This window comes from Nilaparvata lugens, chromosome 1 (genome assembly GCF_014356525.2).
Source record: "Nilaparvata lugens isolate BPH chromosome 1, ASM1435652v1, whole genome shotgun sequence".
In the NCBI taxonomy this organism is placed as follows: Eukaryota; Metazoa; Arthropoda; class Insecta; order Hemiptera; family Delphacidae; genus Nilaparvata; species Nilaparvata lugens.
In genome coordinates, this window is record NC_052504.1 from 88,920,574 (window position 1) to 88,940,321 (window position 19,748).

A 19,748-nucleotide genomic window follows, 5' to 3' on the forward strand; every position below is an offset into this window, starting at 1 on the left:
CTATCAGTCAGTAACTTCTAGTGATCTAAAACATAAGAACTGCGGATCCGTTGATAAATTTTGAATGCATTTTGTTGAGTTTTTTGTTCTGTCACCTGAAACGTAGTTTGTCTCGTTATCTATTCATTTAGGCATTTTTGGAAAACGAAGTAATGCTTGTTGAGGGTCTGGTTGGTTTTTATTTTAGTTTTGGATGTAATGTGAATCTATAAAAAATATATTTATATAGTGATGAAAATAATTTACTATGACTGAAGTCACTCTGAGTCGATTTTTGCTCATTTTAGCACAGTAATTGAGAATTGTGATCTTTATGAATATTTAGTGAGAATACATCTGAAAATTATAGGCAATCCAAATTTACTGAAAACTTTGAACATCTCACTCCAATTTCTCATTGTTACCATTGCCACATTATCATACATTCTTCCTAATTATTCTTGTCGTTGTATTTTTTCTCCTCCTGCCCTTACACCGTATGTTTTTATAACCCTTTGTATTTCGAAAAGTTCTTTCCATCAAGCAGGTGTAACCCGTGCTAGCAAGGGTCTGTGAAAAACACAGATAGCATTACAGTTTGATGCTAAATATTAAAGGTATATTATCCTTTCATCTTTCCTTGAGATCTCCAAAAATTGTCAATGGAAAGATTGGTTAGATATTATGAAATATGCAAAAATACAGTACAGTAATATTATGAAATACCGGTATGCAATAATATATTTCCTACGTGATTAACTGCATTTTGAGGGCTGGTTCCATCCGTTATAGAAATTTGATTGGAATATGATGACAATCAATTTGGTAAAGTTGATTATTTCCCTGTTAGATTTGCCCTTGAAAACTTCTAATAATTTCTCAAAATATTTACCACAACCTCAAAATATCATATCTTGAACTTCTAATAATTACTCTATCTACACCAATTTATCCATTTAGCTGTTTCTCAAAATATTCACCACAACCTCAAAATATGATCATATCTTGAATGATTTTTCCAAGTTCTCCTGTATGCGGTACCCTTGTTATGCTCGATATTCCCTTATTCAATTAGTAGTTGCACATATAGAGAGTGAGTCATATGTTTGGGAACCCTTCAATAAGTTAGAGACTGTTTTAGATATAATACTGTTACTTCCAGGATAAGTTATTGGTCAAATACTCTACCTTTTGACGTACAACTGGATTTGAACCCCACATAAGGGGGTGACTTTAGGGCTTGTAAGCCACCCCTAAGTCACCACCTCATGAGGGGTTGAAATTCAGTTTATTTATTCATTTATTACATTTCCAACGGTATACACCAATTTCAAAAGAATACAATACTGTAGTAACAAGATCAACAAAACAAGACAAATATAAATATGAGATACATAACATAAAGTCAAATAAGTAACTTAGCAATTTAGAAGTATAACAACTAATAACAGTAATATGAATGAAATGTACACATATGCATTAGAAACTATCAGCGCAAATTCAACAACTTGAAGCAATTGCAAACAAAATATTTCTAGCAATAGCAAAGTAAACACAGTAATTCAATAGCAGCAAGCACAACAATAGAATAATAACTAAAACAATAACACAATAACACTAACACTATAACCAAACACAGCCAACTAATACAAATGATAACAAAATAAGAAAAAAAATACCAAAAAAGCAATGAAACAAGCAAATGGAAAGAAATACAATGAAAGCAGCCAGAGAAAAAGCCGATGTATGTCAGTTGTATGTCAAAAGGTAGAGTATTTGACTTATCCTTAAAGTTACAGTATTATAACTACAACAGTTTCCAATAAGGGTTCCCATACATATGACTCACTCTGTATAATGTGCATATAAATCGAATAAATACATTTGAATATTTTATATTTGTTGATAATAATAATAATGATACTAGAAGAATTATTACTTCTTTATTCGGAATACTAGTTTGTCGTAGCCTACATTGTAGATTGTTCAATTCACAGAACTTTGATGCTGGGTTGCACAAAGCTTATTTAGTTTTAAATATTATGTTTCAGTAATATGCTTAGCAGGAATGACCATCTGTATTGATACAGTTTTCATCTCAAACTTTGTTATTTCCCCAATATTAAAAGTTGTTTTTAGGTGCCACTAATTATTATTATTTTGTGTTGTTGGGTTTATTTGAAACTAATCAATATTCACAGTATAGGTGTGTTAGCTAGTATTTTTTCAAAATATATACTCTCATTCAACTACATCACGGGTAAAATATTTCTCAAAGCTTAGTTACATTCATCTCAATATATCAACACTGAGCTTCAGCTTCCAATTTTCTTAATAATCATCAAAATCGTTTAAAAATCTTTTCTCATAGCTTCTACTCATTTGCATCTTTAGCCTTTTCGATCATTCCATAATTTTCATCAATTTATCTTCCATTGTTAGTAAAATATTTAATCTAGGTTTCTATAAAACCGTTGTTAGACTACAATGTTGAAAACAATATTGCCTGTTATGTTACAAAAGATTCTTCTTATTGTATTTAGAATAGCGTTGGTCAATTGTCTCTTAATGAATATGATATTATATATTTCAAACATAATTTTCTTAGATTAATAGTGGAAAAAGAGTTGCCATGTACTTATGACTAATAAATGTATTGTAATGAGTTGAGATAGTAGAGACGTTCTATTTGAATTCTATGATCGTCAGTTTTAATGTGTGATAGCTAATGTATTTAATCATATGTATAGAATCAATCTGCCTCAAGTTTGGTGCTTTGCAATGTTCTATGTATTTATTTAGAATATTCTCTGAGAATGTCCTATGTATGCTTGAGAATATTCTCTGATAATGTTCTATGTAAACTTGAGAATATCCTCTCCCAGCAATTCATATCATTTTCAATATAATCTTTTCTCACATTTTCATTGCCCCATCCAATAAAAACCGAATATAAAACAACTTGAAGCTACAAAATCTGAATTATTCAAGATATTAAACTTTTATTATATTATATAGAATCTCGTCCATACTTCTGGTTGAATCTTGGAAGAATCGGTTCAATTATTTTAAATTGTCGAGTTGATTTATTACGTACTGTGGATTTGAAAGATAATTTTTCATCAAAAAAATAGTAATATGGTTGAAACCTTAGCTCAAAAGGTTTGTTTTATCTCAAAAATGTTTCGGACATACTCTAGTCACTTTTTTCTCTTCACTGTACAAGTATTAGTACAGCTTTTCTCTAGAAGTTTCTCCATTAATTACTCCAACAGTTTTCTCTTGCGATTAAGAGATTCCAAAAATCTTAAGTGGTATTTTAATTAGTATTCAATCTGTGGTCTAGGATCTCACATGATACACATGATAGATTTTATATTGTTATCAAATCATACATTCCATCGTAGAGTCTTTGTGCATTTTGTGCTTTGTGGAAATTGTTGTCCCAGCTACGAGTGTCATCTTATCAGATTAGATGAGTAGTTAGCTATTTTTTGGCGAGTACTGATAATATTCATTTGTAAGCTTCTGTGCTTTCAAAAGTCACCTCTCATTGACTTGGGTCCTACCTGAAAAATAAGTTGATTCATCTCCAATATTCACAAGTCTGGGGCTTTGTTTGTTGGCATTGTTTAAAAAAATCGTATAATCTTTCTATTGGATACATCTTCAAACTTTGAATATACTTTTATCCGTTTAATAGTTCTTCAAAATCATTATTATTTGATAACTTCTTATCGATTACTCGATGTCTCGATATTCTTCAATTCCAAGTGAATTGCTGCTAACTTTGCAGGTTTTAATTTCATTACAATTCGCCAAACGTCATAGAACATTTCAAAAACACAGCTTGTTGTTGAAGTAATTGAAAGTTTGCAGAATAATGATTGTTGATAACTATGTCCACTAGGCTACTTGCTTTTGCACGGATTTTGAGCCTAGGTAAATTTAATGATATTTGAATTTTAATATTCTCTTTAAAAATATGTCATGACTATTCCATTAGAGTATAATAATTTCCGTGTTGTATCTAGTCTGATATTTATTTTGTACGAAAATAAACGGAAAATCATCAACTTGTATTTATTTACTTGACTTCCTTCCTAAGCTTTCTTTTGATTCTCTTTCCACTGAAGTTGAAACATAGGTTTCATCAGATATTTAGATGAGGAATTGTTTCATTTATTCAATATTTGAAGAGGATAAAAGAGGAATTTAGGAGATAGAGGAAAATATAAAGAGAAGAAAGAGGAAAAGAGGAGATAGAAGAGGAATTGTTTCAGATATTCTATATTTTAGATATATTTCGATATATCAGATACCAGGGTCTAATCGTCCAAGATAATAAGTAGAGCCAATGAATCTAAATTCAAATCACAGATAAGACGAAGGGTTCATTGTTGAAATTGTTATGAGACAGATAAAATAAATTAGACTTGTTTATAGTTGATTAATTGGAAGACTCGACCAAGTTTAAAAAAAAAATAAAACTTTCATTTCCGTAACATGCACAACAGTATTTTCAAACGCTTATGTCATCTTATTAGAAAAGAGGCAAATTTTTAATATTATTTGTAGGATCATGAATGTCATGATGAACACATGCCAGTTCCTTAGTAATGTACTAGTTTTATGGATTATTTTGTGGAAAAGACATGATCTCAAAATCTCCCGTTTCTCACACCCCCATAACTGGCTGTGAACGCTAGATATGAGCACATCTTTCCTATGTCTTCTTGAAAAGATATTAGGTACTTTTGGAAATTTCGATTGAAGGTTCATAAATGGCATAATTAATACAATGTCATTTCATTATTACTATAATCTACTATAGTGAGGTATATGTTACAGTATTTGATTAACATTGGTGTTGCTATCATTCGACATAACAGATAGTGCTATCCTTCTCTAGCTCCGCAACGTTGCCACATTGTTTTCCAACAAAGTAAAAATGTAATTAATTACCGAAGTATTCAATCTCTATTATTAACATCTGTTGTTAAATCATTGAAAGATATATTCTCTTGATGAATTAAATGACAGTTGCAAGAATGAACAGTTGAAATTAATTTACATATACCAGTATCAGCTATCCTCTATAGAATCCAGTGGTACGGCAGAGAATCGGCAACCCCGTTCTCCTATCTTTCTCTACTGTCATTTTAACTGATTATTGTAGAGTTTGCTATATCCAATAAATAAATAACGTGGAGCTCAATATAGTGTTATAAATTTATTGGTGGAAATAACATTATTTTAAAATTTCCAGTCAATTCTCCCTGATGTGATTGTAACTTAGTTGGTGAGCTTTCTCCTTGTATGCATATTTATTTATTTATCTATTTAATTATTCAGAATTACACAACTTTCAGAAGAGTACCGCAGGCTTACGCCCAAAATGGTTCCAATTCTAATTTATACAACAGTCCAAATTGTTATAGCATATCTATTAACAATTTAGTAATTGGTTTATCTTATTAATGATTTTTCAATAGAGATAAAGATTGATTGTGTTGAGTATAAGTATTGGCAGTGAAGTGTGGTTTGAAAGTTGGCGGGCTTCGTAGAGCGCCGACGCGGGTGGGCCAGATGGCGCCAGTGTCGCACGCGCCGATTGTAGTGGCCTGCTGTGTGCTGAGCACTGAGCAGTGCACCAATCGCTATTGCTCGCCATCAGGGCAAATGCTGCGCGAACTGTGATGCGCGCTGAGCCAGTCACTGCCAGTGATGGTGATGGTCATCTGCGGAGTGTGAAGGCCCTCTAAAATGCGCCTCAGGCATGCACGCACGGATAGCCCCAGGCATCGCAATGTTCGCGTACGGTTCCGAGGTAACGTAGACATGTAATATGCGAGTGCCGAGACTCATTTCACGGTGAAAATCTGGCGTGAACGGTGCCGGGGCGGGTCGGGGTTGGGGGTCATGGCGTCGGCTGACACCCCAGCTAGCCACGGGCACTCATTTGCCAAGAAGACATTTCACAAGCCGACCTATTGTCACCACTGCACCGACATGCTATGGGGCCTCATCCAGCAGGGCTACATCTGCGAAGGTCAGCACTTTTCACATCTCTATTAGCCTATACAAAACCCACCCCTCACCCACCCCACCCTCCTATCACACCTTATCCCCAACTCCACAATCACTAATCTAGGCCTACTCATTCTCAAATAAACCCCATTTTTCTCTCATTTCTTCCCCCCGATTCCCTTATCAGCTCCATACTTACACTCAACATCTTCGCTCTCCCACCCCACCTTCCTACTCACCACTATTTTACAATCACTCCACAGTCATAATCTATTCATTCTCAAATATACCCCATTTTTCTCTCTCTCATTTCCCCCGATTCCCTTATCAGCTCCATACTTACACTAAACATCTTCTCTCTCTTATTATTATTCCACTGCCTACTATCACTTACTGCTACTGACCAATCACAACTCATCCCCAACTCTAACTTATTTAATCATCCTCAAATAAACCCCATTTTTCACTCATATATTTCCCTCTTATCACCTCCACACTCACACTAAACATATTTGCTCTCTTATCATTCCACTGATCTCACACACACACACACACCCAAACCTTACCTTATCAAAACCACATCTGTTTTATTCTACTTGAAAATATTTAAACCCTCTAATTGATATTTTGTCTAATACCTTGACCCCTTTTTAAATATCCCGAGCTCCTTATCACCTCTACCCTCACACTGAACATCTTCTCTCTCTTACTATCATTCCACTGATCTCTCTCTCTCTCTCTCTCTCTCTCAAACACACACACACACACACACACACACACACACACACACACACACACACACACACCTAAACCTTGCCTTATCAAAACCACCTACTAAAATCTGTTTTATTCTAATTAAAAATAGTTAAATCCTAAAATTGATGTTTTTTCCAAATATTCAAATTCAAATTTCATTTATTGCCCAAGACACATTATATTAAATTTTGTACAGGCACTGTCAATATACATAAAATTATACAACTCAACACTAACATAAAAAAGTATCACATCATTCTATGCTGTCCAACCTAATGCTAAAATACTGTTCTAAATTATAAAAACATTTCTTTAATAGGAACTTTTTAATTTTCTGTTTGTATTCCTTCTCTGGTAGTTCTCTTATATCTAATGGTAGGTGGTGATAAAATCTGATTGCTCACGCCTTATGCTACCTTAACCTACTTAAAACTCACAGATTTGTGTGTTACAGTTGTGTTGTGAGTGATGTTGTGGTACTTAAAAAGTGTTTGACAATTTTTAAATTTGTGTTTTCATTCTTCATGATTTGTGTATTGTTTCTCTGAACTACATTTCTTCTAACCTTTCTTCATTCAACACTCCTATCATTCATTATCAACTCCATATAGGTGTTTTTCTTTAGGACTACTCTTGAATATAAATAGAAATCCAATAGGTACCCTTTTTAAAAATTTTTAGTTACAACATGTTCCGACTATATGATGCCATTATAAAGTGATTGGAAAATAAATAAAATGACTTTTAATTAATACTATTGCAAACTTCTTATTTTTGATCGTATATCTTCACTTATATGATACCTCCAAACCTTGTGTTAGCAATACTAGTTGGCAGTAAAAAATATTTCCTCCCCATTTCCAAAAGTCCCAAGTTACTTTTATTAAGTCTTAAGTTACAAAGTGATCTTATTTCACTTTTTTACTGCCTCATATTGGTCATACATACAATATTTTTTGTCTGCCCCATTTATCCAATCTACTGCACCCAAACCCTGCAATATCAAAACCAGTACTAAAATTAATGTTCCTTTCATCATATTTGCTAACTACTAAATTGATGTATTTTCAGATCCCTTGACATTTTTCTCTCAACCCCTTTATCATTCATCTGTTCTACATTCATACTAATGATCGTTTTCCTCCTTCTATCTTATTTTTCTTTTATCTTACCCACACTCAACCTAGCAAAATCTATTTTTTAATTGATATCATTTCTCAAATCATATCAAGTCCCAAACCAATGTAAATAAAGTAAAACTTTTCTTGAAAAACTAAACTCTCCTTCTTGACCTCCTTTTCACAACCTCTTATCAGCTCACAAAACTACAGAATGTTTGCTTTCGATCTAACTTCAAGCACTCAAACATTGCATTAGAGATATATTAAAACCAATAAATCCAGAATCCCAAAAACGCTTTTCCCATTGTATCATTGATCTCACAGTTTGATATATTATCAAACAAACTTATTTTCAACCTCCTTATCAGCTTCACTTCACACCAACTTTAAAGTTGTACCCTACAACATTTTCACACCTACATACACCAAAACATACACTTAAACATAATACTCTTATCAATACCATTACAACAAATTTTTCTTGAATATTTTCAAACACCTTGACCTTTTTTCACCCTTATCATAATATCATTTGCTTTTCCCTAAATGTTTAACTTTCACAGTTTTCGAGTGAATGCTCAGAAAGCAACCCCCGACCATCTTATTTTATTTTCTTTAACAAAAAAATTATAAATTTGATTGAGATTTTCCACCTGAGACAAAAGAAACAATGCCACCACATAACGAGGAAAATGACCCACCACCAGCTTCCTAGTCGACTCTTGGTGAAGCTCTAAATGAATATTTTGTAGATATTTTCGAATTTAGACATCGCATCTTACGAATCTATCCTAGGAACCTTAAATGTAGATATTCACGATTTTCCACCTGAGACAACAGAAAAATTTTCATTACATTTCGAGAGAAATGCCCACTAGCATTCTAGTAGACTCTTACTGAAGAAGCTCTCAGAATTTTTATGAATGTTTTGTAGATATTTTAAGAATCTTACATGTAGATATTCACATGTTATGTATCGGTTCAGGGTAATTTATTTATTTCAATCAATATAAATTCTCCAGTCAATTTCGATTATTAATTGTCATAAAATAAATACCGATAACAAAAAACTATTTATGTACATGTTATGAATCGGTTCAGGGTAATTTATTTATTTCAATCAATTCAAATTCTCCAGTCAATTTCGATTATTAATTGTCATAAAATAAATACGGATAACAGAAAACTATTTATGTTAGAAGTATCGTGCTTATGAATAAGGGAACATTTCATTCAGTAGAGCTGAGTGCGTGCACACTATCATTGGAAAATCAATAAATGTGAGGGCAGAGCATTCATTCATTGGTACTTCGTAGAGCACTAGGCAGTAGGCAGTAGGCACACGTCAGTCTCAATTCATTACTCCATTCTCAATCCATTCATTACGTTGTAATAAAATACGGTATCAGTCTGTTGGTTGAGAACAATTTTAGGATATCTCTTTATTTCTTGGTTATCTAGTCCTCGATAACCTTTTATATCATATATTTATTTAAATTCAAGATTTATTTATTTTGCACATCAATACAAAAATTATGACAAAAAATAATTGTTTGTTTACATAATTTATCTTATGTATAATTACAAAAATAACTTCATTTGATGAATAAGATAAAATAACCATAAATTAAATGTATTTATTTTGCACATCAATACAAAAATTATGACAAAAAATAATTTTTGTTTACATAATTTACCTTATGTATAATTACAAAAATAACTTCATTTGATGAATAAGATAAAATAACCATAAATTAAAAAATAATAGAAAAGTGCAAAATAAAATGCGCACCCCTAGGCATAAAAGCCCGAGTGAGGTGTAAAATCATTAGGAATCAACCATTTAAAGTTCTCATGATGATATCATTGGGAATCAATTATTCAAAGGGCTTAATTCGTAAAGATGAATCATCCAAGTCGTGTTTAATGTCAATTTCGATGGCAATTTTGTTTTTTTTTTCAAGGAAATTGTCGTTGATGTTTTTTAGGAGTGATATTTTACTTTAATAGAATAGTCTTGATTTGGGATTAGCATTTTTCTCACTTTATCAACTTCCACAAGGGGAGAGCTTTGAATGATTATTTTTAGTTTTATGAATTTTTTTAGTACATTTTGATTAAGTACTATCCAAACATTTTCACTCCAAACTATTTTATAATCCACTATTGAAATCAGCATACTTTACCATTAGTTTTAATTAAGTATAATATTAACATGCATGTTCGACGTATAGACTAGGACACAAGAACTCTGATATATTGATTTTCTAATGTATTAATTGCTACATCTTGACAAATGTATTGCTTCTAAAGAACTCAGTAGCCGTTGTAAGAAAATTATTCATCTGTATAAAAATTTAAAATCGAAGTTTTTTTCCTTAGTTTATTTTTTAAGTTAGCATTCATTCTATTTATGTATTTTATTATTTGTAGGCACCTGCTGTAAAATCTTTTAGGTTTAGCGGGACCAATTTTGTAATGCATTTTACTGAATAAAATGATTGATTGATTGAAGTACCCTTTTCAACATTTAATGCTATGTAGATACAAGTTGTCCTAAACAAGAAAGTGAACATGGATCCATCTGTATATCTACATTAAAATTTTTTATTTAGCCACCATAACAACGGTTAGAAGAAATTGGTTTATGTTACAGTGATGTCAAATGTGAGGGTTCCAATACATGTATTTCACTGTGAGAGTCGTTGTAAATTTTTTGTGTAGTTGAGAAGTTGATATTGTGGTAATTATTCATATTGAATGAAAAAGACTAAAAAATTGTCAAAAAACACAGATTTATTGATACTTAGAAAGACCAGTTTCGGTTATTACACCATTGTCAATCTCATTGTTTTTGACAATTTCTTAGTCTTTTTCATTCAAGTCGTTGTAAATAATATGTAACGGAAAACATATCTTCAGCTTGCATTTTCCAGTGAGATTCATGTCAATTGCTTCGATGGGAAGCATTGATTTTTATATAGGAATGCTTACAGTTTAAAGCGAATATTACTACAGTGGCATGGCTAAACTCCTAGGCTCCTGCTGGTAATTACAAGCTAGCCAGAGGAATACACTATGATATGTTTAAGCAACATAATTCCGTTGGCATTGTTTTCATATTTTGTTTTGTTGAAATTGGGTGAATTAAATTTGGTTCACAATCAAAATCTTGGTTCACAAGCTTCTGAAAATCATCCACCAAAGATCGCCAAAACTATGATTAGCCCTCCAATAAGTGCAAATTTATTTGAATTTTGTTGGAAAATTCTTGAACGGGTCAATAGTGGGAAAAGGAAAAATTGATGATGGCGCTTATTGATCTCTTGTCTTTTTTAGATCTGCTTGAACTAAAGTGCTAGACAGAGTACCAAATGAAGCTTGATTTCCCATATCAGTATCAATGTACATGTACAGTACGGTGTAATATTATTCCCATGATTTATAATAAGACTACTCCCGCTCAGCCCGGGCAATCGAATATGAATTAATTGTCCCTTTAAGATGGATGCCCACTTATCAGTATTAGTGAACAGTGAAAATACAATTCCCATAAATTCTAATTGGATTATACATACTCTCTCGGCCGGGATGAGTTAGAATAGTCTTACTAAACTCGTGGGAATTGGATTCTCACTGACACTGATATGTAGGAATCTAGCTTGAGAGATCAGAAATTATATTTTCACTGTACCGGACACATATCAGTAATGATACTGATTTGTGTGAATCCTGCGAGTGCCTATTCCAGACAAACTGAGACAATTTAGGTTTTAAAGGTAAAAGGAAAGGTTATGGGGTTAGGTTTTTGCTTTTAAATGGTAATATGTTAATATTGTTTGATATGTTTAGATTATTTTAGATTTGACAATAGTGCGAAGACAATTGGGGTATCTTAGCTCAAAAATAATAAATAACATGCCAAATGCATTGTCAGAATCCCTTTCTAATAGGGGTAGACAGAGGGTGGAACAGATAAATAAGTGGGAGATACAAAAATTTTTCTTCGACATCAGTCAAATATTATAATTACTAGTAATTTATTGTTGATTTTTGATTTTTTGTAGCTTTGATTATTAGTAAATAAATAGTTATTATTTATAGTAATTATTAGTTTTTTAAAATTCAAGTTTAGTAAATAAATTTTTATATTGTCTAAACAGTTGATACTCTCACTCAGCGGTCAGGGTTTGCCCTTGCTGGGTGGTGCCGTGTAATTTTAATTTATTTGTAAAATAGCATTATATTATAATCTAGAATATTTATTTTGTAAGTTTTTATTTTTTATTTTGTTTTTATGGGCAATAAAGATGTTTGAAAAGAAAAAATAAGAACAAGTAACGAAAAGCTGAAATACTCGCACATTTGAGATATATCGCACATATGAATAGAATAGAATGATTGCCTTTATTTTTCCTAGAGAGCGAAGTTAGGTCGTAGTCGGCCCTCTCTTACTCTTAACTCTCAAATGAATGACACCCCCGGGAATCCAGCAGTAGGCGGCCTCAAATTTGAGCAAAGCACGTGGCGCATTGAGTTGTGTGCTCGAACTAGTACCTAATTATTAAGATCACCTTGGTCCTTTTATTATTGATGGAAAAGAGCAAATTCGAACATGTCAACAAGTGGAGTGTTATCGAGTGGAGGAGGGCGCATCCATCTCCCCCACGTTAGATAGGGCCCAAGATAGACTTGAGAGGCTTGCTTCGAGCTGCAGCTACACTCAGGGGCATAATGAGCTACGTTTTTACTGTTATTTTAATCGTTTTCCATCGCACTATAGTGTGATTTTCGCCAACCAATCTGTATTGGTTGAATAGAGAGGATTGTTGTCAAGTTTTTGCTATGATCACTGAATTTTAATCTAGAATTCACTGAATTCTGTTTCCAGTTTAGCTAATTCTAGTTGAGGAGTAGCTGATAGTGTAAACTTATGTTGTGAGACAATAAAACTAGTAGTTCTGTGAACAGTAGACCTCACGCAGTATTCTCATCCACAAGTACCTGATTGAAACTATAGACCTTATGGAAATACAGCAATAGACTGGCTTCTCCACACATCACTGTGTAATCACTTGTCAGCTGATTTATGATGACTAATTCTATAGTCTGATTTTTACTTTCCTTGCCCTATTACCATAGTTAAGGAAAGTATTGCTTTCCGAAAAAAATTAAGGTACCCCAATTTCTAAATTTCTATACTTTTCAAGGTCCCGTTTCCAGGTCCCCTGAGTCCAAAAAAGTGGTTTTTGGGTATTGGTCTGTATATATATATATATGTGTGTGTGTGTGTGTGTGTGTGTGTGTGTGTGTGTGTGTGTGTGTGTGTATGAGTGTATGTGAGTCTGTGTACACGATATCTCATCTCCCAATCAACGGAATGACTTGAAATTTGGAACTTAAGGTCCTTACACTATAAGGATCCGACACGAACATTTTCGATCGAATGCAATTCAAGATGGCGGGTAAAATGGCGAAAATGTTGTCAAAAACAGGGTTTTTCGCGATTTTCTCGAAAACGGCTCCAACGATTTTGATTAAATTCATACCTAAATAGTCATTGATAAGCTCTATCAACTGCCACAAGTCTCATATCTGTAAAAATTTAAGGAGCACTGCACCATCTATGCAAAGTTTGATTTTATATTTCCAATTATCAGGATTCAGATACAATTTAAACTGAAAATTTCAAGTCGAAAAGATTGAGCATGAAAATCTCTACAATTAATGTTCAGTAAGATTTTCACCTAAAATTGAAAATAAGCTCGAAATTTGAGAAAATAAGATTATTCAATTGCAAACTGTTGGCAACTGTTGATTCTATTAAATCATTCACTATGAAGAGATTGCAGATTTCGTGTGTCTGCAGCGCTATTGTCCTGTCACCAGCTGGCTCAGATCTTAGAAAAGTAGACTTGAGATGCGCGGGAACACTAGCGTCAGTAGATCAATTTTCATAATGGCAAGGAAAGTTGTGTGAGTGCACCACACCCGATTTTTACTCTAATATTGGCGTATGAAGAAGGCTCCTTTTTCCTTTTATATTATCCTTGAAATGCAAAATTTTCAAAAACCTTGTATATACGTCGACGCGCAATTAAAAAAGGAACATACCTGTCAAATTTCATGAAAATCTATCACCGCGTTTCGCCGTAAATGCGCAACATATAAACATTAAGAGAAATGCCAAACCGTCGACTTGAATCTTATTCCTCACTTTGTTCGGTCAATTAACATACAATAATTCATAAATTTACATAAAGTTATTAAATCAATAGCTAAAGCGTTGCTTATTGAAAGACTGAGAAACTGTGGTTTTTGCCATTCATTTTCTCTTGGAAGTCAAGAGTATTATATTATTGTATATCGAAATCATATCAATAAAGGTACCTCACTTCGCTCGGTCAATTAAGGTAGGCGCACACAGATCGTCTTCGGACGGACGGCACGCATCGTACGGATCGGATGATTAAATTTGATGCATTGTTTTCAATTGGAGTGCGCATACCTATACGATGCGTATAGATAGTAGTCGGCACTGAATAATTTTTAGTTTTGAATTGAATCAAGCAACAATTCTTTTTTTCAAAATATAAGAACAATAACAAGTAGAAATAAACTACCTATAGTTAGGTTTACGTTATAAGTCGGTGAAAATGATAGGACTACAGAGTTGTCAAGTTTCATCGCTTTCTATATTAGATAGCATTCAAGTCATCCCAGTATATCTAATGTATGAATCAATTATTGTTGATTGATCAATACGTACTTGAAATTATATTTTATTCACAATGAAAATATATTTTTCCATGATTTTTTTTTTTTTTTTTTTTTTTGCTGAGGGTGATGCCCACAAGAGATCTAGACTTGTGAGTGGGTAATGAGGCGGATCATAATGAGAGATGATGGGCCTACTAACAGTTTTAGGTGGGTTCCGAACTATCGGGAAGGTAAAGGTAAAGGTAACTTATCTAGTTCCGAAAATCAGACTGTTTTTTGGATTTCCTAACATTTTGTTTATTAAAATCAGAATGTTTATTTATTAATGACGTTTATTAAATAAACGTCCTTTATTTAACGAAAAGACGTTTTTCACAAGACGTAGTCAACAAACGATTTGGAAAAGGTGCGGAGCTAGTAAAGGATAGAGCTATCTGCTTTGTCTACTGATTAACAAGGATAGCAAAGGAATTTTAATACTCATCTATTTCACTATCCATGACGAACTGCAAGTAATAATCAGTTTTGAACCATTTTCGACGACACTACAATCTGATTTTATTAAATTTAATAACTAATATTCAAAAATCAGACTAGTGTCTTCGAAAACGGAATTTAAATGTTAATCAGGTACTGACTTAATATTTTGAATCTCACTTTAGACTAGGAGTCATTCATTCCTATGATGAAAGTTTTTAAGTGGTTGGAGGGGCGTGTTTTATTTTTTGAACTCTATAATTTTGCCTTCACCTTTGTATACTTCTGATTATTGTTATAGCTATTGTGTTGACGTGACGTATGACTTGGTTATCGAAACAAACCGAGATAGAGAGAGAACTGAATAATTTTCTTTATTAAGGGCGGAATTAGGACTCTAGGTCCTCTCTGTCACACAACCCTTAACCTAGCGCCGCAGTGCAGGATGGTTTCTCACAGCTTGGCGTTGTTGTCATTTGAGATGGGTGTCTGGCTTGGAAGAGTTTTGGCCGCATTGCAGGATGACAGTTAACGGTTGCCGGAAGATCAACAGCTGGGTTTTTTTCGTTATTTTTCGTGATAGAGAAATTCTGATTGCAGATTCGTTCTCAGCGACCCCAAGTTTAGCCTAAAGGCTCAGAATGTCAACAATGTTTTTAAATAATTAAAAATCATCATGAAAGTTCATTAATATGGTAGTACACCACGTTTCTGGAGACTTTTTACTGGTGACTGGAGTTTATAGGCAACACAAAAATAAAAATAATTGTGAGAAAGAAAACTGCTGATGACGCGAATAAGACCATCACTCCATTGTTCTTTTGTCTCGGCTGCTTGGCTGAGCCTGGCTGGAGGGATCAAATAACCGACTGGATTGATCTCTCGTCTGTCCACTAGGCGGAACTATGCCGACCATTGCTGGGTGGAAGATGTTACTGCGGCCGCTCGCATTCCCACCAACGCTGCTAATATTTGCTGTCTCAGCGCCTAGTCCGAGTCAGACAAGCATCCAGCCTGCACTGCGGAGCTAGGTTAAGAGAGTGAGGGAGGGAAAGAGAATTGAATTGAATTGCAGCCTTTATTCTATTCCTAGGAGGGCGAAGTTAGGTCGTAGCCGGCCCTCTGTTACACTTAACCCTCCAATACAATACTAATTTCCAAACTGAAACAAAACATCAAGAACATCATATCAACAAATAGAGAATGAGAGAGAGAGAGTGAGAGAGAGCACTCAGTCATTACACTGACTTATAAATAAGCACGTGTTCTGAGGTCGGGTTGATGGACTTGACGCCTTGGCAGCCCAAGGGAGAGGGGCGTTTTGGTGCTTTGCCAAGGGCGGCTTGTATTTTTCTGCCAGCTCCCCGCCATTCAAATTCGGCGACTACTGCTTGTCATTGATTAATATTCGTTAGACTGCTGTCATAAAATTTGAAACTGAAACTATGCAGAATAGTTGAAGAACGTATTTCGTTTCTCAAGATCATGCAGTCGAAGAAGAGACAAGAACATTGACAAGGAATACAGGAAAGAATAAGTATAAAAGAGAATGGCTTAAAGAAACAATACCACCGAGTGATAGTGGAAGAGAACACAACAGAGATGCAACATGCCAGGAGGTTTTATATCACTCACCTAAAGTATTCATTTCAAAACATAGAAATTATCCAAACTAATTATCCACTTCTAACTGAAAACTGAATACGTGATACTTGTTTTTGGCTTCAATAATAGAAATTATTATTTACCCTTATTATTATCTACCCTTGAACAAGGGTAGCGAGTTTCTTTTGATGACTCGTTCCTATTGCTTGAGTCGTTATCAGGTTTTGGGTTTGTTTGTTCGACGATTACTTTCGTTTGCTTTCATCAATCAACTTCAAATTTTAACGCATATTCTTTGAACCATTCTACAGATCGAGCTCTTTGGCCAACGAAATTTGACTCACTTCTTCGACCCTTTTGAGGATTCAATTCAATTCAAAAAGTTATTCATTCCTCATAAAAAACAGGATAACATTGAAAGTGCATTTGTAATAATTTATCTTGAGGAATCAGAAATCATCTGTCAGCTGAATTATTAGGCTGATTGCATGCAATATGCAATGACGCAATTAGTAACTCAATGCAACTTGCACTACTGCTCTTGACTTTCCTCTGCTTTCAATAGAACTGGATATCAGCGGCATTTCGAGCGAGTTCTTCCGCCCGAGGACTCACCAGTTACTAGTACAAATTTATTAGAAACGTATACATAAATGCATAAAATAGTCCAAATGAGGTTATGAAAACACTTTTATAAACATCACAAAATTTACAGTTCAAATATGCATTATACTAAAAATGTTGTATCTGGGTTGATTAGAAAGATTAAACAAATGATTATTACACTTGAAAATGCATTAATAAATTTAAAAATATTTAAAAACTTGATAAATTTATCTATAGAATACATGATAATTGTCTTTCTCCCTATGTCGTGACGAAATAATTAAAAAAAAGTACTCAGCATGAAATGATTTTCAGCATGTATCCTTTCTTTCCTTATGAAGAATTAAGGAGTCAGTCAATCTTATTGTCAAACACTTGTTACTTGTTGTAGTCTTCTCAATTGTAGTTGACCTGGGAATTGTCAAATTTCTTCCCAATCAATGGGGATTCACGGTCTACGAAGCTGGTATGTGTGGTCATCTATGTACTCTGCCAGTGTATAGTAGGGTCAGGTAGTTTTTCAGACTTCAAATACACCGTAGTCCTGTATTGTCTACTATACTAAACAGTTCGTATCTGTATAATGGACAAGTTAAAAGAATATGTGTTGAAAAATTGAAGCTGATTAATTTGAAATGCATTAGAAAGTTATCGTCGAACATAGAAACAAACCCATAAACGAGCAACGACTCGAGCCTTAAGTCAAAAGTAGGGCTGATATGGAGATGGCTTGTTTGATTTGAATTTATGTGTAGAAACAATGAGCTTAGAAATTAACTTGATCATTTCAGCTGGGATGAATCCCTCAATGATTCTTTCTGTTTTATCTGATCATTCCTTATTACATTTTATATATTAAGCTCACAATAGTTTCGTCCGACTAGCGATCATTTAATAGGTATATAGGAAGGTTTTACATTACATTATAAGTTATTATTTATGAATTTTCTAATTTACTTTGTTAATAACCATCATTCAATATATTATATACTTATATTTGTTTATTATTTAAGTTATTTCAACCAAGTAAATGGGAATTGTATTTTTTTAATGTCCCTCAAATAGCTAAAAGCTAGAGGGATTAAAATATATATGAATTTTGTATTAAATGAGATGAGATATAGCCTAATAAGCAATCAATTCAAACCAAAACGAAGTAAATTGTTGAAGAATTAGGGGAAATCCAGCGCTATTTTCGTTTGGTAACAACGCATTCACGGGCGTTTTTTACGAAAATTTTTCGATAATTTTATTCAGCTTTCGTGATCTTAACTTATTTTCGAGTGGTTTCTACAGAAAGTCCTTGAAATATTTGGTAATTCGATCCAAAACACTCTGGATACCAGATTTTTGTATATGCTCTACATTTTTTTGCTTCAAGATTGTAGGATTTGGAATAAAGTACGCGGGAATGAGAGTGAAAATCAAAAGCTGTAGACTGAAATGACGAAGGAAATGCAAAGAAGTAGGCATGTACTCAGGTGGAGAGGAGGAGTACAGCTCCTCTTATTTATTTGAGGGCCAGGCAACCTTAATTAGAAAGCCAACCTCATACAAGTCACACTTCAGCAAGAATAACGTCATTTACTGTATATTATTCAGCCACAGTGCTTTATTTTAATACAGAAAAATTGTTGTATTCAACTTTTATTTTATCAAACTGAACTGACCTCTAGATGAAACAATATTTTCATAAACTAATATTATAACAAAATTCTCTTTTTTTCACCCAAAAATCATTTCTGATGAAGCTCCTCCTCAGGAGTGAAATGTATTGCAATAAAAAGGAAGTTTATTTCAATATTCACTTTCAAACTTAGTGTTAATAAGTGTGTATCAACTTTAACAGAGGTTCGTAATGTAAAACAACATCAATTTCAAAATGTATTATTTTGGAAATCGACATTTTTATCCAACATCATATAAAATATTCATCAGAAGATATTTTAATACACATTGCAATGGGGTAATTATTTATAGGTAATTTGGGGTTGTGAGAGTGATCAACTAATTCAAAGTTGACTTAATAAATTTAGCTAGACATTATGGTAACAATTTATAATGGGGGAATCGCTTGGCTTGCGAGAGGGTAAATTGATCTAACTATATAACTCATGAGAGAGGAACTATATTTTAAAAGAAAAAACAAAACAGATTATATTTTGGATAATTAAGTAATCTATTTAATTAAATTGTAACTCAAAATGAAACTGGAAACTTAAATAAAATAATATTAAGAAAACTTTTTAAACAAACAATAGAATAATTACAGGATTTACCTTCAATAAAAAAGATGAATAATATATAATAATGAAATTGATAATATTTTCAACTCACTGAACCAGGAAAATGGTGTCTCGGAACAGAGGGGTAGAGCCGGGCCCGATTATCTGCTGTAGATAGTTCCAGGTCCCGTCCTCGTAACCGACTGCCAAGAGGCATACATTTTTCAGG

At 33.4% G+C, this 19,748-nt stretch overlaps 1 protein-coding gene across 2 annotated transcripts in view; it reads left to right on the forward strand.

Annotated features, from left to right (window-relative positions):
* Positions 1 to 5,599: 5,599 nt before the first annotated feature.
* LOC111060559 (diacylglycerol kinase theta) overlaps positions 5,600 to 19,748 on the forward strand; it is a 64,909-nt gene continuing 50,760 nt past the window's right edge. Inside the window, exon 1 of one of the 2 annotated variants that reach the window (XM_039419539.1) lies at positions 5,600 to 6,031. In XM_039419539.1, the coding sequence (XP_039275473.1) occupies positions 5,902 to 6,031 (130 nt within the window). In that variant the 5' untranslated portion in view covers positions 5,600 to 5,901. The remainder of the gene's footprint in view (positions 6,032 to 19,748) is intronic. The other variant, XM_039419540.1, reaches the window with a different exon arrangement.